Source organism: Pogona vitticeps, chromosome 2 (genome assembly GCF_051106095.1).
Source record: "Pogona vitticeps strain Pit_001003342236 chromosome 2, PviZW2.1, whole genome shotgun sequence".
In the NCBI taxonomy this organism is placed as follows: Eukaryota; Metazoa; Chordata; class Lepidosauria; order Squamata; family Agamidae; genus Pogona; species Pogona vitticeps.
Window position 1 is genome coordinate 22,220,865 of NC_135784.1, and position 19,071 is coordinate 22,239,935.

The 19,071-nt window shown below is 47.4% G+C and overlaps 1 protein-coding gene across 3 annotated transcripts; it reads left to right on the plus strand.

The window, feature by feature from the left end:
- The first annotated feature begins 1,000 nt into the window (after positions 1–1,000).
- LOC110090650 (uncharacterized) lies at positions 1,001–16,247 on the plus strand. Of its 3 annotated transcripts, none has more exons than XM_078388345.1 (7): positions 1,001–2,399; positions 6,695–7,336; positions 9,867–9,978; positions 10,958–11,037; positions 11,911–12,040; positions 13,165–13,272; positions 14,180–16,247. In XM_078388345.1, the coding sequence occupies exons 1-7, from the start codon at positions 2,385–2,387 to the stop codon at positions 15,202–15,204; spliced, it is 2,112 nt and encodes a 703-aa protein (XP_078244471.1). In that variant the 5' UTR covers positions 1,001–2,384; the 3' UTR covers positions 15,205–16,247. The 3 variants fall into 3 exon arrangements, with proteins under 3 accessions (XP_078244471.1, XP_078244472.1, XP_072844608.2); XM_078388346.1 differs by having other exon boundaries at positions 13,189–13,272; XM_072988507.2 differs by having other exon boundaries at positions 6,704–7,336.
- Positions 16,248–19,071: the final 2,824 nt, after the last annotated feature.

A 19,071-nucleotide genomic window follows, 5' to 3' on the forward strand; every position in this document is an offset into this window, starting at 1 on the left:
GAAATGCTGGGAGTTTCCCGGAAGCAGCCGACAGGTTGCAGTGGGGAGCGGGCAAATACCCTGGGCAGCACCAGCAAGCAGACTGGAGCACCAGAGAGTCTGTTGCGGGTGAGGATGGCGCCAGCCGCAGTCGGGAGAAGGAAAGAGGCAGGAAGAAGGGGCAGCAGACTGAAGTGTGTGGCATACCTAGTACTCTAGGTTGAGTGTGACACTCTCTCTTACTTAAAGGGGGCATCAGGGAAGGTTGGTTGACCTTAAGGTTCTCCAGGTTGTAGGCAAGAGCAACGCAGGCTAACGATGCCCCCCTGCTTGAGAGAACCCTCTTGGCGCACATTAGTTGGTGGGCAAGACAGCCGTGGCCACCTCCCCAAGCAGACCCCTCCTTGGCAAGGGATCGGTCTCTTCCGGCTTGCAGGGCTCCTGCGTGTATGCCTTGGCCATGTCCTTCCTCTGGGGTGGGGTGGGGGGGGTCTGGAGGATGGGCCCCTGCCATGCTTTTCCCAGAAAGCTTGCCCTGATGTCCCAGGGGTGAGGGACTCTAGAACCCAACAGCTGTCACTGCTGTTTGGGGTGCTATGAAGGCTGCTGCTCTGTGTGATCTTCTCAGTGCTAGCTGGATCTCTCCAATTGCTGCTTCTGCTGCATGTGACGGAAAGCTGGCTAGCAGTTTACCCTCCACGTCGTGCTGCTGCTCAATATCCATTGACCGCTTTTTAAATCGGGGAGGTGGGGCAAGAGGGTTGCTAGATGGTGCTGCCCCCTCCACGAGGAGGCCAACCTGTAGTGGAACTACAAAAGGCAGAAGCTGAAAATCCAAAAATTGGAAGTTGCCACAGAGACTGGCAAAACATTACGAAGAAAAACATGGCCAAAATAGCCTGAAAAACCCACAACAACCAGTTATAAGGTTCTTCCCCTTTATGGGTCCTTTCTTGGCAAAATCCAGAGAAACAAAACAAAACAAGACAGAAGCTATAATAAAGATTAATTATTATAATTTAATGTGAGCTTTCATGGACACATATACTTCGTCAGACATATGGAAACAGAATGAAATGCTGAATGAGCAACTGTTCTAAATATTAATTCTAAATATGGGTGTATGATACATTTACATACACTAAGTCATAACTTATGTTGTTTTAGGGCTCTCTTGTAAAAATTCCTCCAGGAGACAGAAAACACACAATTCCTGGCCAAAGAGGTGGGAGAAGGAGAGAGGGGGATTTACTTAAAACTCAAGTGGGAGAGAAAAAGAGAATACATTAAAAAATAAATACAAAGGTGAAAGTAGATGACAAGAAGAATCATTTCTGCTAATGTAAGGAATAGTGAAGTTTGTTTTTTTTTTACCATAGAGCCTTGTGGTGAGAGATGGGTCTGAAGAAAATAACAGTGGCAGTGAATTAACAGCAGAAGTGTTACTTTTGGTAACAGTTTAAGAAACCTAGCCTTTTATATTCAATCCATTAGCTGTTAGTCTGTGTAGCAAATCACTCTAGAGTAGACCCACTGAATCAGTAGGGATTGAGTGAATGACCTCCTCCATAGTTCCATGGATTTATCATCATCATCATCATCATCATCATCTTAGAAATGCAGAGCTGGAAAGGACCCTATGGCCAGCCCCTATCCATGAGGCACCAGGGGGGAATCGAACTCTCACATGCCTCAACCCCGGAGCTATCCATCAGGATCAACTCCAGCTGCCACTCATTACCCCGAGCAACAGGACTGCAGAGCTCGGAAACAGCCTTTTTTTTTGGGGGGGGGGGACTACAACTCCCATCACAATCACATGTCATGGTGGTTGGGGAATCTGGGAGCTGTAGTCCAAAAAACAACCCATAATCCCCGCCCACCTCTCCTAAGGTCTGATCTCTCTCTCCTGCACACATGCTGCACCCTCGGTTTCCTTTCAGCCAGCTGTTCCCCAATCTTTCCCCACCACTTCCGGACTCCATTTTCCCTTTGTGCCCCTCAAGGTTCTTTTCTGCCCCCCACTTACCGCCCTCTTCGCAAAACGCCGGAAGACCTTGGAGCCACACTATTTCCATTCTCCCTTTGCTCAACTCCCTCCCCCGTTTGCCTCTCTAGGAGCGAGGACTCGGTGGCTTTAACTCTTCCTCGGCTGAACAAAAACAAAACCCTTACACACGCACGCACACACCCCATTTAACAAGGTTCTCTTTCAAGGCAAAACCCCGTAACTCTTGCAGCCCAGGCAAGCATCAATTTCTCCAGCGGAGGAATCGTTTATTCCAGAAACTGAAAAATAAAATAAAATAAAGTCCAATGAGAAATATTTGAAAAGAGGTCTGGGTATGCAGAGCCCGGAGCAGAGAAGACCCAAGATCCGGGTTTAAAGGCTCTTCACAAAGACTATGGAGCGGACTTGTGTAAGACCTTTGTTTATTTATGATCCATTTTTATCCCTTTTTTTTAAAATGCATATTTATACTCCTGCTCTACGGGTCAAAAGAGAGAGAGAGAGAGAGAGAGAGAGACGCCCCAGTCATGAGATTGATCAAAACTAGTCCCCCTCCCTTAAAGGTTGCCTTCCAAAACAAGTCACACGACGCAAAAGAAAAGAGGAAATAAAGTTTAAGTTTTTACTATATGGGGAATGATCCGATGCAACCGTAATAGTCTATTGCAGCTGATTGTTGTTAGTTTTCTCAGTAGGATTACCAACAGCTCCACGAACAACCCTTAATCCCTCTGTGGTGCTTCCAATATTTCCTTTTTCCCCACAGAGTTGTGGCAAAACTGATGGAGGTTCATTGGGGTGAGAAAAGCCAAAGTCCACTGGAGTTAGCTTCCCATGAAAGCTGAGGATGGCCCTGCTCAGCACCATTCATTAATTGCAAACTATTCCAACCCTAATCCCAGAGGTTGGAAAAAATATGTCCTTGCGGGTCTGGAAGTACATTCCAAAACTTTGGCATTTCCCTTCCCATTCCTCCTCAAAACCGGTCTTTTCCTTAATACAGTGGGGCCTTGCTAGACGATGATAATCCGTTCCACTGAAATCGCTGTTTAGTGAAATCATTGTCTAGCGAAAAGCATTTCCCCATTGGAATGCATTGAAACCTGTTTAATGCATTCCAATGGGGAAGAATCATCGTTTTCTAGTGAAGATCGGCCATAGAAAAGCCGCTTTGCGAACTGCCGATCAGCTGTTTAAATAGCTGTCTTGCGAAGCTTAGGTCCCGAAAACACCCATTTTGCAAGCACGGAGGGAGCTGTCAAAATCGTCGTCTAGCAAAAATTGGTTTGCGAAGCAGGGGCCAAACATTGTCCAGCGAAATTCCCCCATAGGAATCACTGTTTTGCGAATTGCTATAGCAATTGCAAAAAGTCAATGTCTAGCAAAAAAAACTGCCATGCGGGGTAACTGTCTAGCGAGGCACCACTGTATGTTGTTTCTCACAAGCCTAACAGCTGAGCCCTAATGTAAGGGAAAGCAATCTGGTTGCCACCAGGTTTGAACTACAAGTTCCATAAGCCACATACAGACAAGGACTTCTGGGCTTATAGTCCAAAGCACCTGGACAGCAGCAGCCGCATCTCAGATGGTGAAGATGCTCCTTCAGGAGTTATGTTAGTAAAGCTGGCAAATTACTAAGGTAAAGGTAAAGGTTCCCCTTGACAATTTTTGTCCAGTCGTGTTCGACTCTAGGGGGCGGTGCTCATCCCCGTTTCCAAGCCATAGAGCCAGCGTTTTGTCCGAAGACAATCTTCCGTGGTCACATGGCCAGTGCGACTTAGACACGGAACGCCGTTACCTTCCCACCGAGGTGGTCCCTATTTATCTACTCGCATTTGCATGCTTTCGAACCGCTAGGTTGGCGGGAGCTGGGACAAGCGACGGGCAGTCACTCTGTTGCATGGATTCGATCTTACGACTGCTTGGTCTTCTGACCCTGCAGCACAGGCTTCTGCGGTTTAGCCCGCAGCACCACCACATCCCTTTTTATAAATTTAGTTACCTCTAGTATAAATTACTAGAGGTAACTAAAATTCCAGAAAAACCTCCTTGTATTTGCATTTTGGAGGACATTTTCATACAGGTGGAGATCAGGGCTGTGGAAGACAGGGCATTTTGGAGAATCTCTCTCATTCCTAGGGTCACTGTAAGTTGTGGGGGTGACTTAACAACACGTAACAACAAGGTGATGTAAAAAAATTGGGATGGGGGTTGAAGTAAGGAAGGTCATCGTTTGCTTTGGTAGCTAGGACCTCTCTCTTTTTTTGACCTCTACTGCTTCTCCATGCCTTCCCCGCTGGCCCCATGGCCCCACTCTATAGCATGAATAAGATTGTACTTGAAGATGATTAGATATGCTGGTTACTAACATTTCCAAGAAGCTAACTTGTTAGTTTACTGTGGGAAAAGAGACAGAGACAGGAGGAGTCAGTGACACCTTGAAGATTAAGGTGAGCAGTCAAGGATCCTGCCCACTTCGTTCACAAGCAGAGAGTAGAAGATTCCCACCTCTGAAAGGAACCAGTGCGTTTCCTTGAAAGCTTCTCAAGTAAATTTTGTTATCTACCACAACCACCACCAGCTTGTTGTTGTGTGCTGTCAAGTTGGCCCCACAGCTTATGGTGATATAAGTGGGTTATGCATAACCCATGAATTTCATTATGCATAATCCATGGGCAAACATTTGTTGTGACTGCTTATTATTACTGCTCTTTCTTGCTGGTGTTAACTATGACTGCTTTCACTTTCTGTAGCACTTTGATCAATTTCTTAATAATTTCTTAATAATCTGAATATCATCCGAATGGATGCAACAGGAAAAAAAACTAGCAACAAAGAACCCTATAAGGCTTCTCCACATTTATGCTAACAACCTTGATCCTCCAACTTCCTAGCAAGATTGTCATAACAATACAGTAAATAGTTTCTTCATGGGAAAGGGAGGCCCTGCCTTAGGAAAGATGCTGGTGTTGCTTTCTTTTCTAGTTCCAGGAAATTATTGTGGAACCCCATTTAACGATGAAATCACATAGCGATGAAGATTTTGCCATCGCTTTTGCCATCACATTGCAATGTTTTAAATAGGGAAAATCGCTTTGCAGCGATTTTTCCTGCACCAATTATCGTCGCTATGCGAGGCACCACTGTACCACTCTGTGTAATGGAAAACACCAGTAGTACTAAAAGCCCAGTCAAAGCAGTAAAGTGTAACAATCCATCTAAAAATCAGACTCAGGTAGCCAAGGTTTGCCTGAAGGGAAAGGTCTTTGCCTGCTTATGAAAGGGCAGCAAAGATGGGGCTGATACCAAGGGAATCTGAAACTGCATTTTTGATTTAACTAGTTTACAGTGGGCACACAGAGAAAGACCAGGCCTCAGGAGAATTCGACCCTGAAACATTCACACTTGGCCCAGAAGCATTTATGGCTGACCTAGAATAACAATGTAACACTTCTTCCTGGCCTATTCATCCTTTTGGTGTAACTGATGGCCCTTCATTGGAATGCTTGTAGGAGGGAAATAACAAGTAACATACACTGGGGAGACACAGTATTGAAGGTTATATTTCAGACCCAGGAAGACAGTATATAAACATATCAATAGATAAGGCCCCTCCTGATTATCTTAACACCCCAGCCTTGCTGCAGAAGGTCAACGAACTCTACCCAGCCCACCCAGGTGCAAGGACCAGGGATCATTGCACAAAAGAGACCAGCTAAAGACACCCATCAACCACAGTGACAGATCATCTCTCCCACTTATCACAACAATACATCCACAACAAAAACATGCTGATCACCCTATCTCCTGAAAAGGACAAAAGCTGTTCCCACAGCTATAAATACTCAACTATCCAACAAACAGCAACAGAGCATGGACAGAGTTCTTACTCCACTCCTCTGAAGATGCCGGCCACAGAGACTGGCAAAAAGTCAGGAAGAACAAACTTCTTTAAATCTGTTCTTCACTTCCACTGTGTATTCATAAGGGATTTGGTTTAGATTATACCTGACTAGCCCAGTGGTTTTTCCTGCTCTCTTCAGTTTAAGCTTGAATTTTTCTATGAGAAGCTGATGATCAGAGCCACAATCAGCTCTAGGTCTTGTTTTTGCTGACTGTATAGAGCTTCTCTATCGTTGGTTGCAGAGAATATAATCAATCTGATTTCGATATTGCCCATCTGGTGATTTCCATGTATAGAGTCGCCTCTTGTGTTGTTGGAAAAGAGTGTTTGTGATGACCAGCTTATTCTCTTGACAAAACTGTATTAGCCTTTGCCCTGCTTCGTTTTGAACTCCAAGGCCAAACTTCCCTGTTGTTCCTTTTATCTCTTGGCTCCCTACTTTAGCATTCCAGTCCCCTAGAATGAGAAGAACATCTTTCTTTGGTGTCAGTTCTAGAAGGTGTTGTAAAGCTTCATAAAAATTGGTCAGTTTCAGTCTCCTCCGCATTGGTGGTTGGTGCATACACTTGGATGACTGTGATGTCCATAAAGGGGCTATAAGTTAAAACCAGCACTTTAAATTGTGCCCGGAAACGAATTGGCAGCCCGCGGAGCTGTTGTAACAGGAGGGTTATGTGATCCCTGTCACCAGCCCCAGGAGAAGAAAGGGTTGCTGGAAAGGAAGATGGGATAATGTAAAGGCAGAAGCCCTACCTATTGCGTGGGGACCCTAAAAGATTTGTCTGCTCTCTCTTAAACAGGTGACGCAGCCTCCAGGATCAACCACAGCTCAAGGGACCAGCTTGGAAGCAACCCCAGGCCTTCGTCAAAGTTGGGTAACCCAATGGCAGGACTTCCTGAAGACCTTGGATTCCCCTGACTCCGGATGGGGAAACCCCCAGCGGGCAGAGCTATGGGGTGATGCCAAGACCTTCCTGGCTTCCTTCGAACAGGTGGCCGAAGCCTGCCGGTGGCCTAGAAGGGAGTGGGCGGCCCGGCTCTTGCCAGCCCTCAATGGAGATGCCGAGCAGGCCTTCAGGGGCTTGCAAGCCCCAGACAGAGAGGATTATGGGAAAGTCAAGGCTGCCATCTTGCGCAGGGAAGCCGTCAAAAGGGAGGCGCGGCGCCAGCAGTTCAGGCAGTTCCACTGTCAGGACGTGGAGGACCCACGTAAAGTTTACCACCGGCTCCAGGAGCTTTGCCACCAGTGGCTGAAGCCGGAAAAGCACACCAAGGAGCAGATCCTGGATTTGCTCATCCTGGAGCAGTTCTTGGCCAGCCTGCCGCCAGAGATTCGAGACGACGCAAGTGGGGGCAGCGTGGCAGAGGACCACGCCCAGAGAGTGGCCCTGACTGAGGATTTCCTGATGAGGCGTCAAGAAGCTGAGATGGAGGGATGGCAGGTGAGCTTTTTCGTGGTTCATCCTTCATGCCCGTGATCAAGAAATGCAGCTTGCACTCAGAGATTGAGATTGAGGTGGGGGGTTGGAGGAAGGGACATTTATTGGACTACATCTCCCAGAATTCCCAATGGCTGAGGGAATTCTTGGACTTCCTTTCAAACTCCACGTGAGCGAAATGAGCAGCAAACCCATGATCACCACTAATCATTGAATGTTTCCTTTTGGAAAAATATTTAAGGTTGTTATAGGGCTAGCAGTGTGATGGGTGCTGCTGTGCAGGAAAGAAAAAAAAAGGATGATGATGATCATTCTGTGATGATGGTGGTGACAACGATGGTGATTTGTCATGTAATTAATATGGGACCTAAAGTGTTCTAGAGCACTGGGTTACCTTTACAGTGGTGCTTCGCATTACGATGTTAATTCGTTCCAGCTAAATCGCTGTAGAATGAAAACATCGTAAAGCGAAATTAAAAAGCCCATAGAAACGCATTAAAACCCGATTAATGCGTTCCTATGGGCTTGAAACTCACTGTCCAGCAAAGATCCTCGATAGCGCGGCCATTTTCACTGCCTGTGCAGCGAGGAATCCGTCCCAGAAAAGAGCGGGGAGCCATTTTTTTACCTGGTGGCCATTTTGAAACCGCTGATCAGCTGTAGGAAAATCGTCGGTTTGTGAGAATCGGTTCCCGAAGCAGGGAACCGATCATCGCAAAGCGAAATTCCCCCATAGGAAACATCGTTTTGCGATCGCTTTTGCGATCGCAAAAACTTCGCCATAATGCAATTTCGTCATAAAACGGAGGGCTCGTCTTGCGAGGCACCACTGTATTTTCCAAATGTCAGGTTCAGAGCAGATAGCTAGGTGGATAGCTTAGTGAGTTAGGTATCTAACTCCAGATATAGAGATTGGGAGTTCAGTTCCCCACTGAGCATCCCAGAAGATCCAGCCTAGGTGGCCTTGGGCAACCTGTATAGTCCCAGGGCTCCCCCTAGAGGAAGGGAAGGGTAAACTATCCCTGAGTATTCCCTACCTGGAAAACCCTGAAAAGGGTTGCCATAAGTTAGAATTGACTTGATGGCACACAATTATTATTATTATTATTCAGGGCAGATATGGAGAGTAGTCCCTGAGTACAGCTTCCTAGGATTTTCCAGGGGCAAGGTTGGGGGGGGGATCTCCTTTTTCACTGTTTGGCTTCAGAGAAGCCTTCCTGGTTTGTTGAAAGCAAGGTTGTCTTGGGCAGCCTGAAGAAGATGACCAGAAGACTTCTCTACAGTCCAGGTTGCAGGCAGCACTTTCCTATCTCAGATGTACATCTTGGTTTAACAAAGCAAGGATCTCAGATGTACATCCTGGTTTAACAAACCAGGATGTATATCCTGGTTTAAAAAACCAAGATATCTTTACAGCTGGAGCATGAAAGGGAAGAGAAAACCGAGGCCCTGTTCAGGCATTAGAGATTAAACATATGGAGGAGGGTGAGTCTATCAAAATCTATTCCGGAAAGAAAAGAAAAGGTTGTAAATGTTGTGGGGGCGTTTTGGGTCATGTATATCCACATCTTCCTTTAAGACCTGTTATGTTGGTGAGATAAATCTGAGAGTAGTCATTGCAAAAAGTAACTTTTTCAAACGCTGTTGTAAAGATAACTACACACACGCGCGCGCACCCGTGCCATTTAGGCTTTCAAGGGCCATCCCAAAACATTTTAACGTTGACAGAAAAGGACAAAATGTTATTTTATTTAAAACATTTTTACCCTGCCTTTCTCCTTAAATGTGGACCCGAGGCAACTTACATGAACAATATTTAAAAGCTAAAAACAGGAAGTATACAAATATTGACTCAAACAAATGCCACACTAAAAGAGTAAACCAAAATCAACATCCAAAACACATTCACCACAACAAGGTACAACAGTCTGCTTAAAAAGCTCTGTCAGACAGTCGGTCGCTAAGGAGAAACCTGTCTTTGGGAAAACGCTTTCTCTTCTATCACTCCGTCACAGGTGCAGAAGTTTTCTAAATTAGAAGAAGAATCAGACCCAATGCTGGTGGCAGGATAGCACCCATCAGTGCCCTTAGGAGGTAGAGGATAAGCTGTATGGTACACACTGTGCGGATGCCCAACCAGAAGACTGTCGCCTATCAGCCCATACCACGTGAGGCAATTGCCTCACTCTGCCTAATGTTGGGACCGGCCCTGTTGCCTTCAAAGGGAATCCTGTGGGGGATTGTGGACTTTGTGTTTGTTTGTTTGTTTGTTTGTTTGTTTGTTTGTTTGTTTGTTCGTTCGTTCGTTCGTTCGTTCGTTTGTTTATTTATTTATTTGACTTCTATCCGGCCAACCTAAACCAAAGGTCTACTCTTTGTAGGCTCCGCAGCAGCCTCGGGCCCGAGAGAGCGGTCTTCTGGGCCGGTGGCAATCTGAGTTGGTTATATTTCCATTTGAGGGCACGTGGGTGGAATGGGAAGGGGGAGGTGGGCTTATATTTTAGTGGTTTAAATCCTCCTTCTCTGTGTTCAGGTCCCATTCCACGAGATCACCGTGGAACTTGAGGAGGACCCAGTAGACACCACCTGGAGGCAGGATTGCCAGGAAGCTGAGCAGAAAGACGATCAGGATATCATTTCAATCCGTAAGCATCTCTTAATGGTTCCTCCAGCTCTGCAGTTCTAAGAGGAGGAGGATTTGTTTATGTGACTTCAGTATAAAAATCCGAGAACTGCCACAAGTCGAGGCATGCCGTTCCTTTCCTGAACTGAGGGGGTAACTAATGCCTGTATAGGCTTCTTAACTTATCGCACTTCTTTGCTGAATTCACTCAGAAGTAGTTTGACTTTCACTTCTTCTGAGGTGCTCTGGGACTGTGCAACTGGCCCAAGGCTATATAGGCTGTCTCTTTCCCTGGGAATCCGTCCCCCAATGCCTGGCTCCACAGCCAGATATCCAGATGCCCAGACAATTACAGTGGTGCCCCGCATAGCAACGATAATCCATTCCGGATAAATCACTGCTATCCGGAAACGTCGCTATACGGGGGCAAAAAACCCCATAGGAACGCACTGAAACCCCTTCAACGCGTTCCTATGGGGGATAAACTCACCGCTAAGTAGAAATCCTCCATAGCGCTGCCATTTTCGCCACCTCGGTAAGCGAGGAATCGGCGCGAAAACGCTGTGGGTGGCCATTTTGTTGACACGGTGGCCATTTTGGAACCGCCGATCAGCTGTTTTAAAACATCGCAATACGAAGATCGGTAAGTGAAACGGTTACCGATCACTGCAACACGATGTTTTACCTATTTAAAACATCGCAATGCGATCGCAAAAGTGATCGCAAAATCCGCATCACTATGCGGATTCGTCATTAAACGGGGCGCTCGCTATGCTGGGCACCACTGTATTAACATGTACAGAGAGCTTTTTTTCCCCTGCCTAAACTTTTGTTGGACAATACAGGCCTGGAGAATGGATTTCCCCCCAGCTTAAAACTCAAATACGCAAGGAGTAACTGGAGTTATGTTTTATGCTTGTGGGGTGGAGAGTCAGACTGCAGTCCTGCTCTATGGCCAGTTTCTAAAATTTACTACTTCCTCTTTCTGTCCTTTGCCACAGCTGATGAGCGATCGCTTCCCTCCAGTCTGGTGTTTTACTCTTCTGAAGGACAGGAAGAAGCTAACGCAGAAATGTTTGAGGTTTGTGAGGTCCCAATAATATAATTTACTTAATATATTGATTGCACTTGTGTTGAATGCTAAGATTATTCCTTCCTCTCACTGCTTCACAATTATTGGGTGAGACAACGACAACAGCAAAGGCAACAACAGAACTGCAGAGCTGGAAGGGACCCTCTGGATCATCTAGTCCAGCCCCTGTTAAGGAGGCCCAGTGGGTAATCAAACTCCCAACCTCTGGTTCTGCAGCCAGAGATCTAAACCCCTAAGGTATCCAGGGGTGCATGTACCACCAAACAACACTTCAGTCAACATTTTTTCGAATTGATTTGAGAGCTGCAGTTAATCACTAAAATATATCTGTTCGTACAAGAGTGTTCTTACAAAAGTATTTTTAACATAATGTTGTGGCTTCCATCATCTTCATTAGAGTAGACCTTTGGTCTAGATGGGCAGGAGAGAAATCCAATAAATAAATAAATAAATTACTAATTTATAAATAAATAATAAAGATAGACGGATAAGATAGATAGGTGTGTGTGTGTGAGTGTAATATATATCCTCTGAAATATGCAACCTTCCATATACAAATCTCTGTATGTGTGTTTGAGAGAGAGATGGTGGAATGCTAGATAGAGGGATCTGTATCTCTTTATCGAGTCCTCTATTATGTCATGTCGGCCTTCTTTTTATTTTTCATTCCTCCATGGAAGTTGTAGTTCTTTGTGTATCCTTGCTCCATGAAACTGGAATGTTGCTGCAATCATCAACACACGAGGTGTTCTGAAATTGGGGGGGGGGGGAGGAGAGAGGGGACAGTTAAGAGTGGAATATATGTCTTTGACATCTTTTGTGGACCAATACAGGGTGGCTAAAGGATGCTTTCCTTTGCAGGAGGATGGGAATCTGACCTCTGTCAGCCTTTTTTCAGACAAGCCTGAGCAGAATGTTCTAAATCCAGCAAAGACGACTATGTACTGGGAAGTCAAACAGGGAAAGCACCAGCCGCTCACCGACTCTCAAGGTGAGGACCGTATTCGTGTCCCGTCCTGCTCACTTTGGACCATTGAAATTGAACAGGCTCTGCTGCTGGAGGAAAGAAGGCTACGTTGTGCTGTGGTTCCTGGTTAAGAGCAACGAGTAGACCTTTGTTGGCTTTCCTGATCTAAGGGTAGCGTGAGATTCACTCCATCACGGCTTCAAGGGCAGGGCCACACAAAATGCATTGCAGCAGCCTAGCACCAAAGGTCGTTGTTTTGTTTGTTAGTTTAAGACATCTTATACAGAGAACATCTTGGAAAAGTTTGCCTCTGTCTTAGGTTCAGAAAGAGTCTTCTTTGTAATCGAGAGCTTGGAAATGTTGCTTTAAAAAACAACTTATTGATTGATTGATTGATTGATTGATTGATTGATTTGATTTGATTTGATTTGATTTGATTTGATTTGATTTGATTTATACCCCGCCCATCTGGCCTAAAAGGCCGCTCTAGGCGGCCTGAATTTGTTCTGTCAGGTAGAAAAATTGAAGATATAAGCAAACTACAGCCAAGCTAAAAATATAGCATCAAAACAAAATTAAAACAGCAGTATTAAACCATACTGAAGGACAAATAAATACTGAGAGGTCAGATTTTATCTGGCAGTAAATAATCTTAGAATAATAATAATCTTGGAAATGCAAAAACAGTGGCAGTAATTCCAGCTGAGATACACTTGTGTGTAAGTGTTGACGCTTTCCTTCGTTTGGTTGTGCACCTGGCCACATGCCAGATTTTGCAGTAATTGTGCAACCGGTCGTGCAAAAGAGAGGGAATGAGTGCTCTAAGCAGCATACTCTCATTTGCACAACTGGAACTTCCTTGTTTAGTTCAAGATCTTATCCCATTCTTGAGCCAAAAATCCTCCCAAAGCAAGTGAACGCTCGGTTAGGAAGGCAAGACAATCCATCCCCTTTGTTTAGCATGACACAAAAGGAAGAAAGGATGAAGAGGGAAAAGGAAAATGTTAATTTGTGAAATTGAACAACAATTTGTAATGACTAGGAAATGGAAACAGTTCATTGAATGGAGGAGGAGATTCCACAGGGGAGGAGAGGAAAAGTCTGGTCTGTCTGATTACCTGTGATTTATTTATTTTTCTGCATTAAAGAAGGACTTTTGATTCCGAAACCAGGCGTCTCCTCCACTGAGCAGGAACCAGAAGTGATTTTCATCCAGACTAATGAGGAAGAAGAGGTCTTTCCTGTCAGTGACTCAGGTAAGACTCAGGTCAGAAATGGCCCCAAGGCTGGCCTGGCGTTGTCCGGATACATTGTCAGGTGCCACACATCTAAATCAGGCATGGCACGCACAGGCCAGTTGTAGCCTCCATGAACCCAACAGAGCAGGGGGAAGGGGAAACTGGGTTTGTTTTTGGTCGAACTTTCTGTCTGTCTGTCTGTCTGTCTGTCTGTCTGCCTGCCTGCCTGCCTGCCTGCCTGCCTGCCTGCCTGCCTGCCTGCCTGCCTGCCTGCCTGCCTTTCTTTCTTTCTTTCTTTCTTTCTTTCTTTCTTTCTTTCTTTCTTTCTTTCTTTCTTTCCTTCCTTCCTTCCTTCCTTCCTTCCTTCCTTCCTTCCTTCCTTCCTTCCTTCCTTCCTTCCTTCCTTCCTTCCTTCCTTCCTTCCTTCCTTCCTTCCTTCTGTGTGTGCATTAGAATGTTGCATTTGGCAAAGTGGAACTAAGAATAAGGAACTCAGACTACTAACGAACAAAAACACATCCACACCATGTAAAGCTTAGCTTTACTATTAGAAAATCTGAATTATCTATCTAAGAGACCAGCTCAAAGTGGCTGGGACAGTATAAAACAAGATACTTGGAAAGGGGTTTGATTTAGATCATATTTGCAGTTTAATACCGTCCTGACTGGCACTAAGGAAAGGTATCTTGGATTTTAAGTTTCTAAGGTGTGATAAAATGTGTGTAACCGCCTGAGGATTATGCAACCCAGCTAGTGTGCAAATTAGTTCACAACCTCCTCAGGCCAGTCATCGTACCCAGTACCCTCTGCGGGTGTGATTGGACATTTCAATTTGATTCCCACCTGTCTCTTTTGGCCTGTTTTCAGTCAAAAATGGCTTAAAAAGTAGATGTGATTGTCTTTTTCTCTTTTTTTGGTCTTGCAGATGATGACATAATGGAGAATACGGAGCTGGCCAGGTGTATCCTTCTTGGGGTGGAAGGAGAGGGACAGACTGCATTAGCGGAAGTGCCCGAACGCAGCGTTGCCGTGGCAGTTCAGCTTCACGAGCAAGACTGTGAAGCTCCTTCCTCTCAGTGGAGAATGGAGGACGAGCACAGAGAACTTTCTGGGCTAGTAGAAATCCAGGCCATGCATATGAGGGGTGCAAGGGATCCCAGGACCCCAAGTTTCTTCTCTCCCGAGGCCAGGAGGACGTATTGCCTCAAACCAGGATTTGTGACGGACCAGATGACCCAAACAGGAGAATCGTCTTACGAATGCCTGGTGTGTGAGAGAATCTTCCAGAACAAGTCTCATCTCACCAGACACCAGAGGATCCACACGGGAGAGAAACCCTATAAATGCACAGAGTGTGAGAAGGCTTTTGGCCGGAAAGACAAGCTGATCGGACACCAGCGAACTCACCACACGGGGAGGAAACCTTTTCAGCCCTTCGAAGGGGAGCAAGACTTTTCCTTCAGTAGTGCCCTGGTACAAAATCAGACCCAATATAGCGAGAGGAGACCCTATGGATGCCCGGAGTGTGGGAAAAGCTTTCCCGTGAGTAGTATGTTGAAAAGGCACCAAAAAGTTCATGGCGCGAAAAAACCATACGAATGCTCCAAGTGCCGAAGACGCTTCCGCTGGATCAGTGCTCTCAAAAGGCACCAGAAAACTCACGAACGGCTGTTTGAATGCCTCGAGTGTGGAAAGACGTTCAACCAGATAGAGACTCTCTATAGGCACCAAACTGTTCACACGGGAGAACGGCGCTACAAGTGTTCCCAGTGTGGGCAAGGCTTTGATCAGAGGGAGAATATGCTTCGGCACGAGAAGATCCACACCGAGGAGAAATACCAGTGCTCTGGGTGCGATAAAAGCTTCAGTAGAAAAGATACCATGCTAAGACATCAGAGAATTCACCTAGAAGAAAACAGAACGGTCAAACAGGAGACTGACTGTGGTTAGACGTTTAAAGAATCACAGGGCGCCTGTTGTGTAGATGCTTCAGAGCAAATGTGTATACTCTGGGAGGGAAATCTGTAGTGTGAAGCCATTTACAGAGGGTTATTATGCCTCCGGAAAGTCACGGTTAAGTCGCTCATTCCAAGCGGGCCTGAAGCACATGTACTTCTGCCTGCATTTCAGGTACCCCCCCCCCCAAATCCATGGGGAACCCTTCTTTTCTGAACAAAGTGTAGCATTAATAGTTATGCAAGTTCCTACTGCCCTGTCTCTTTGGGCTCAGAGGCTGGACATCCTCCGGTGGTCCCCAAAAGCAAGAAAGGGTGCATGCTGCGCCATGATTTTTAACACGAACTAATCCTCCATTTTGTTTAAACACCTGCCCTTTAAGGGACGCTTGAAGTCTTGAGAGCTTGCTGGTATGTCCTGTGTTAAATAGGAATCGGATTAGTACTAACTGGACAGTAAAAGAAGGTGTCTGGTTATCTGTTTGAATATCCAAAACATTCTATTGTTTCGGATATTCTTGTTTTAAAAAAATATTTGAAGTTCATTCTGCACTGCATCTCCACAAATTGAAACACCAATGCAACTCCTGAGTCAAACAATAGACATTTAATCATCGTTATCATCATCTAGAACTGCAAAGCAAGGAAGGGCCTCTATGGTTTATCGAGTCCAGCTCCTATCAAGGAGGCCCCGTGGGGAATCAAACTCCCTACCTAAGCCGCGGAGTTATCCAGCCGTTCATTCAAACATAAGAATCAATGGTCAAAAGAGGACATTAAGGCAGAAGGCCTATCTGAGGTGCTTGAGGCAAAAGACGGCATGACCTTGCCACATTTCCGTTCCATTATCCCTGAGTATAAACGGGTATCAAAAGAGAGGCCTCCTTTCTTCCCTGGAGGATTACTAGGACTGCACAAGAAACGGCATCTGAAGGCAACAAATGGAGCTCAAAGGAAACGGAACCAACGAGTATGTTTCTTTCATTACTCGCTCAGAGACACTGGAAAGAAAAAAATAAATACTTTTTTTTTCATTTACTCATAGTTCTGAATAGATCATAACAAACAGACGCCTTCTGGGCTGGCTCCTGAGGTGCTGGAGTTCTCATTCAGCTGAATCTTTCCAGAGGCCACAAGGGGAACGGACGCCGAAGCCGCTCTGCTCCGGCCTCCCTCACAGATGGGCCCCAATCTTTAAACATCTCCCACCAAGGAGAGTTCCCCAATGTCTTGAGGGGGCAGCCTTGACCACCAGGAAGTTCTTGCTAATGTTTAGTCAGAATCTCCTTTCTTACCATTTGAAGTCCTCAGTTTGGGACCTAGTTTTTTGGGGGAGTGGGGTGGGCTGTTCTGCTCCATGAAAACAAACCAGGGGGTTATAGAAGGGTGGGGGGGCTTTTCTTTTAGCATTCATGGCTTGGAGGCCAGGCCCCTGCACTCTTTTATGGGACACGGGGACCAGGAACTGTAAATTGTCAAGGGTTTCTGTTTATACCAACTTCTCAGCTCTGTGATCCAACCAGTTTTTTTTTTCTTGGTATAGGCAACATTTTCCTCAGTGCCCTGGGTGGTGTTCATTAATGGTTGTGCCTTGCTTCTTTGAATGCGTTTTTGAGAGCACAGAGTGCTGTCCTCTGAAGATGCCCATGGCCACAGAGACTGGCGAAACGTTAGGAAGAACAACCTTCAGAACACTGCCAAAGAGCCCGAAAAACCCACAACAACCGTTTTTGATGTTTCTTTTGTTTACTGTGTCTTAAAGTGACATTCGTTGGGTCCTCTTTTAGCATTGGAATACCTCACTGTTTTTAAGCTTTCAGTATTGCCTTTTAGGGACGTAAGCTGCCTCGGGCCCTTTTCAAGGAGAAAAGTGGGGTAAAAAATATTACTGGCATAGACCCAAAACTTGCCCCTGGCCAAGACTAGAGCACAACCAGATCAAACTTCTCAGCCTTGGTTGAAGCTCTAGACTTTTTTTTGCTTCTGCTCTGGCCAGTTTAGGGAATCTTGGCCCAACAGGAGGACCTCGTCCGGGTGTTGATCTTGGCAAAAGAGCAGGGGAGTGGGAAGAGATCAGAAGGTGTGTGTGTGTGGGGGGGGGAACCACTGTAAAGGTGGAGCGCGGGGCACTTTGGAAAGATCGTCTTTTGCGGCTGACTCTCTGGCGGGAAACAGGCCTAAGAGGCGGCGGCTCTCGGCTGCCCCTCGTGGCCGTTCCTCTTATGACACCCACCGCCGTAGAGAAAACAGCGGCGCCCGAAGCCATGGCCGGCAAGGCGCCCCCTAGCGGATGAGTTCGGAATGGCATGGAGGAAAGAAGGAGGCTTTCATTTCTGATTTGGCGGCGCCTGCAGGTCGGTGTCCTTTTTTGCTTAGGTCGAGACGTCCGGGAAGAAGTGCCGCCTGAGCCAGGAAGAGGGAAGGGAAGGGCTTTCCCGCTGCTGCTGCTGCTGCTGCTGCTGCCTCCTCCTCCTGGCAATCTCCACTTGCTGGCTGGGCTTCAGACCAGATGCGTGTCCGCTGATCGTCTGAAAGCGCTTCCCTCTGGTCGTACCCTGGAGAAAGCAAGAAGGCAGCCCGCCATGGGACTGGGACCCAGAAGTAGCTGCCGGAGCGCAAGCAGGAGAGGCTGCTGGACTTCTTGGAGCAGGGCCTGGCGCTCCTAGGCAGGATCGAGGCCCTGAAGAGGAGGAGGAGGAGGAGGAAGGGAGCGACCCGGGGAGGGGGAATCCGGAGGGCGGGCGCGGGGAGAGCGCAGCCCCGTCGGGAAAGAGCCGCGGGTCCTGCCCTAGGGATCGGGAGCTGCCGCGGCCACTATCGACTCTCGAGGAGACCCGCGCCAAGGAAGCAGACGAGAGCCAGGCAACGCAGCCGGGTCAAGGAGAGGCCAGCGGGGAAGCCAAGGGCGGCGGGAAGAAGGAGGAGGAGGAAGAGGATGATGATCAGGAGAAGGGAGGGGGTGGAAGGGACCGGGAGGGGGAGGAGGAAGACTATGGAGGAGGAGAAGAAGAAGACGACGAGTATGCAGGAGAGGAAGAGGACCACGGCCAGCTGGGAGTTGTCCACCAGGAGATGGAAGGCTTGCAGGAGGAGGTGTTTGCCTTGCAAGAAAAGTCGTGGCCCTCGCTCCGGAGGGTGGCCGCCTTGGGAAGAGCCTTACAGACCAGGAGACGGACGCAAATCCTGAGGATGATGGACCTGATGAGTGCCCTGAAGGCAGCCCTCGCTCTTTCCCTCCTCCTGCCCCGAAAGGTGGGTTCTGCCCTGGAGGACCACCTGTGCCACCTCCCGGGGGAGAAAGCGAGAGGATGGAGAGAGAAAGTGGCGGGCCTGGTCGAGACCCTGAGCTTTTTCCTCCTGGACGGCCGATCTGGAGCCCCTTCCCTTGGAGGCGACGATGGGGGCCTGGAAGAAGGAGGCTTCTGACCTGCAGGAGAAGCTGCTTGCCCTGAATCGGGGGCCCTGGGAAGAGAAGAAGGGGATGCTGCCCAGGGTGGCCTGGGTTTTCACGGGGAGTGGGTTTCTGAAGAGGGTGGCGGAGGTGGACCAAGCGGTGGTGGCCCTGCAGGAGGTCCTGAGGGGGGGGGACCCACAGGAGGAGGTAGTGGGTGCTGCGCAGGAGGCGCTGGGTGCCCTAAGAAGGGGCGCCCTGGAGGAACTGGGTGCTGTGCTGGAAAAGCAACAAGTGGTGGAGGAGGCCTTGCAGGTCTTCTGCGGCATCCGGGGAGGGGTCCCCTCGGAGGAAGAGTTCGGTGCCTTGCAAGAGACAGTCGGAGCAGTGTCGGAGGCTATGACCCGCGTGTCCCCGAAGGATGCGGGGCTCCTGCAGGAGAAGGTGGGGGCCTTTTTTGGGGGTGGGAGG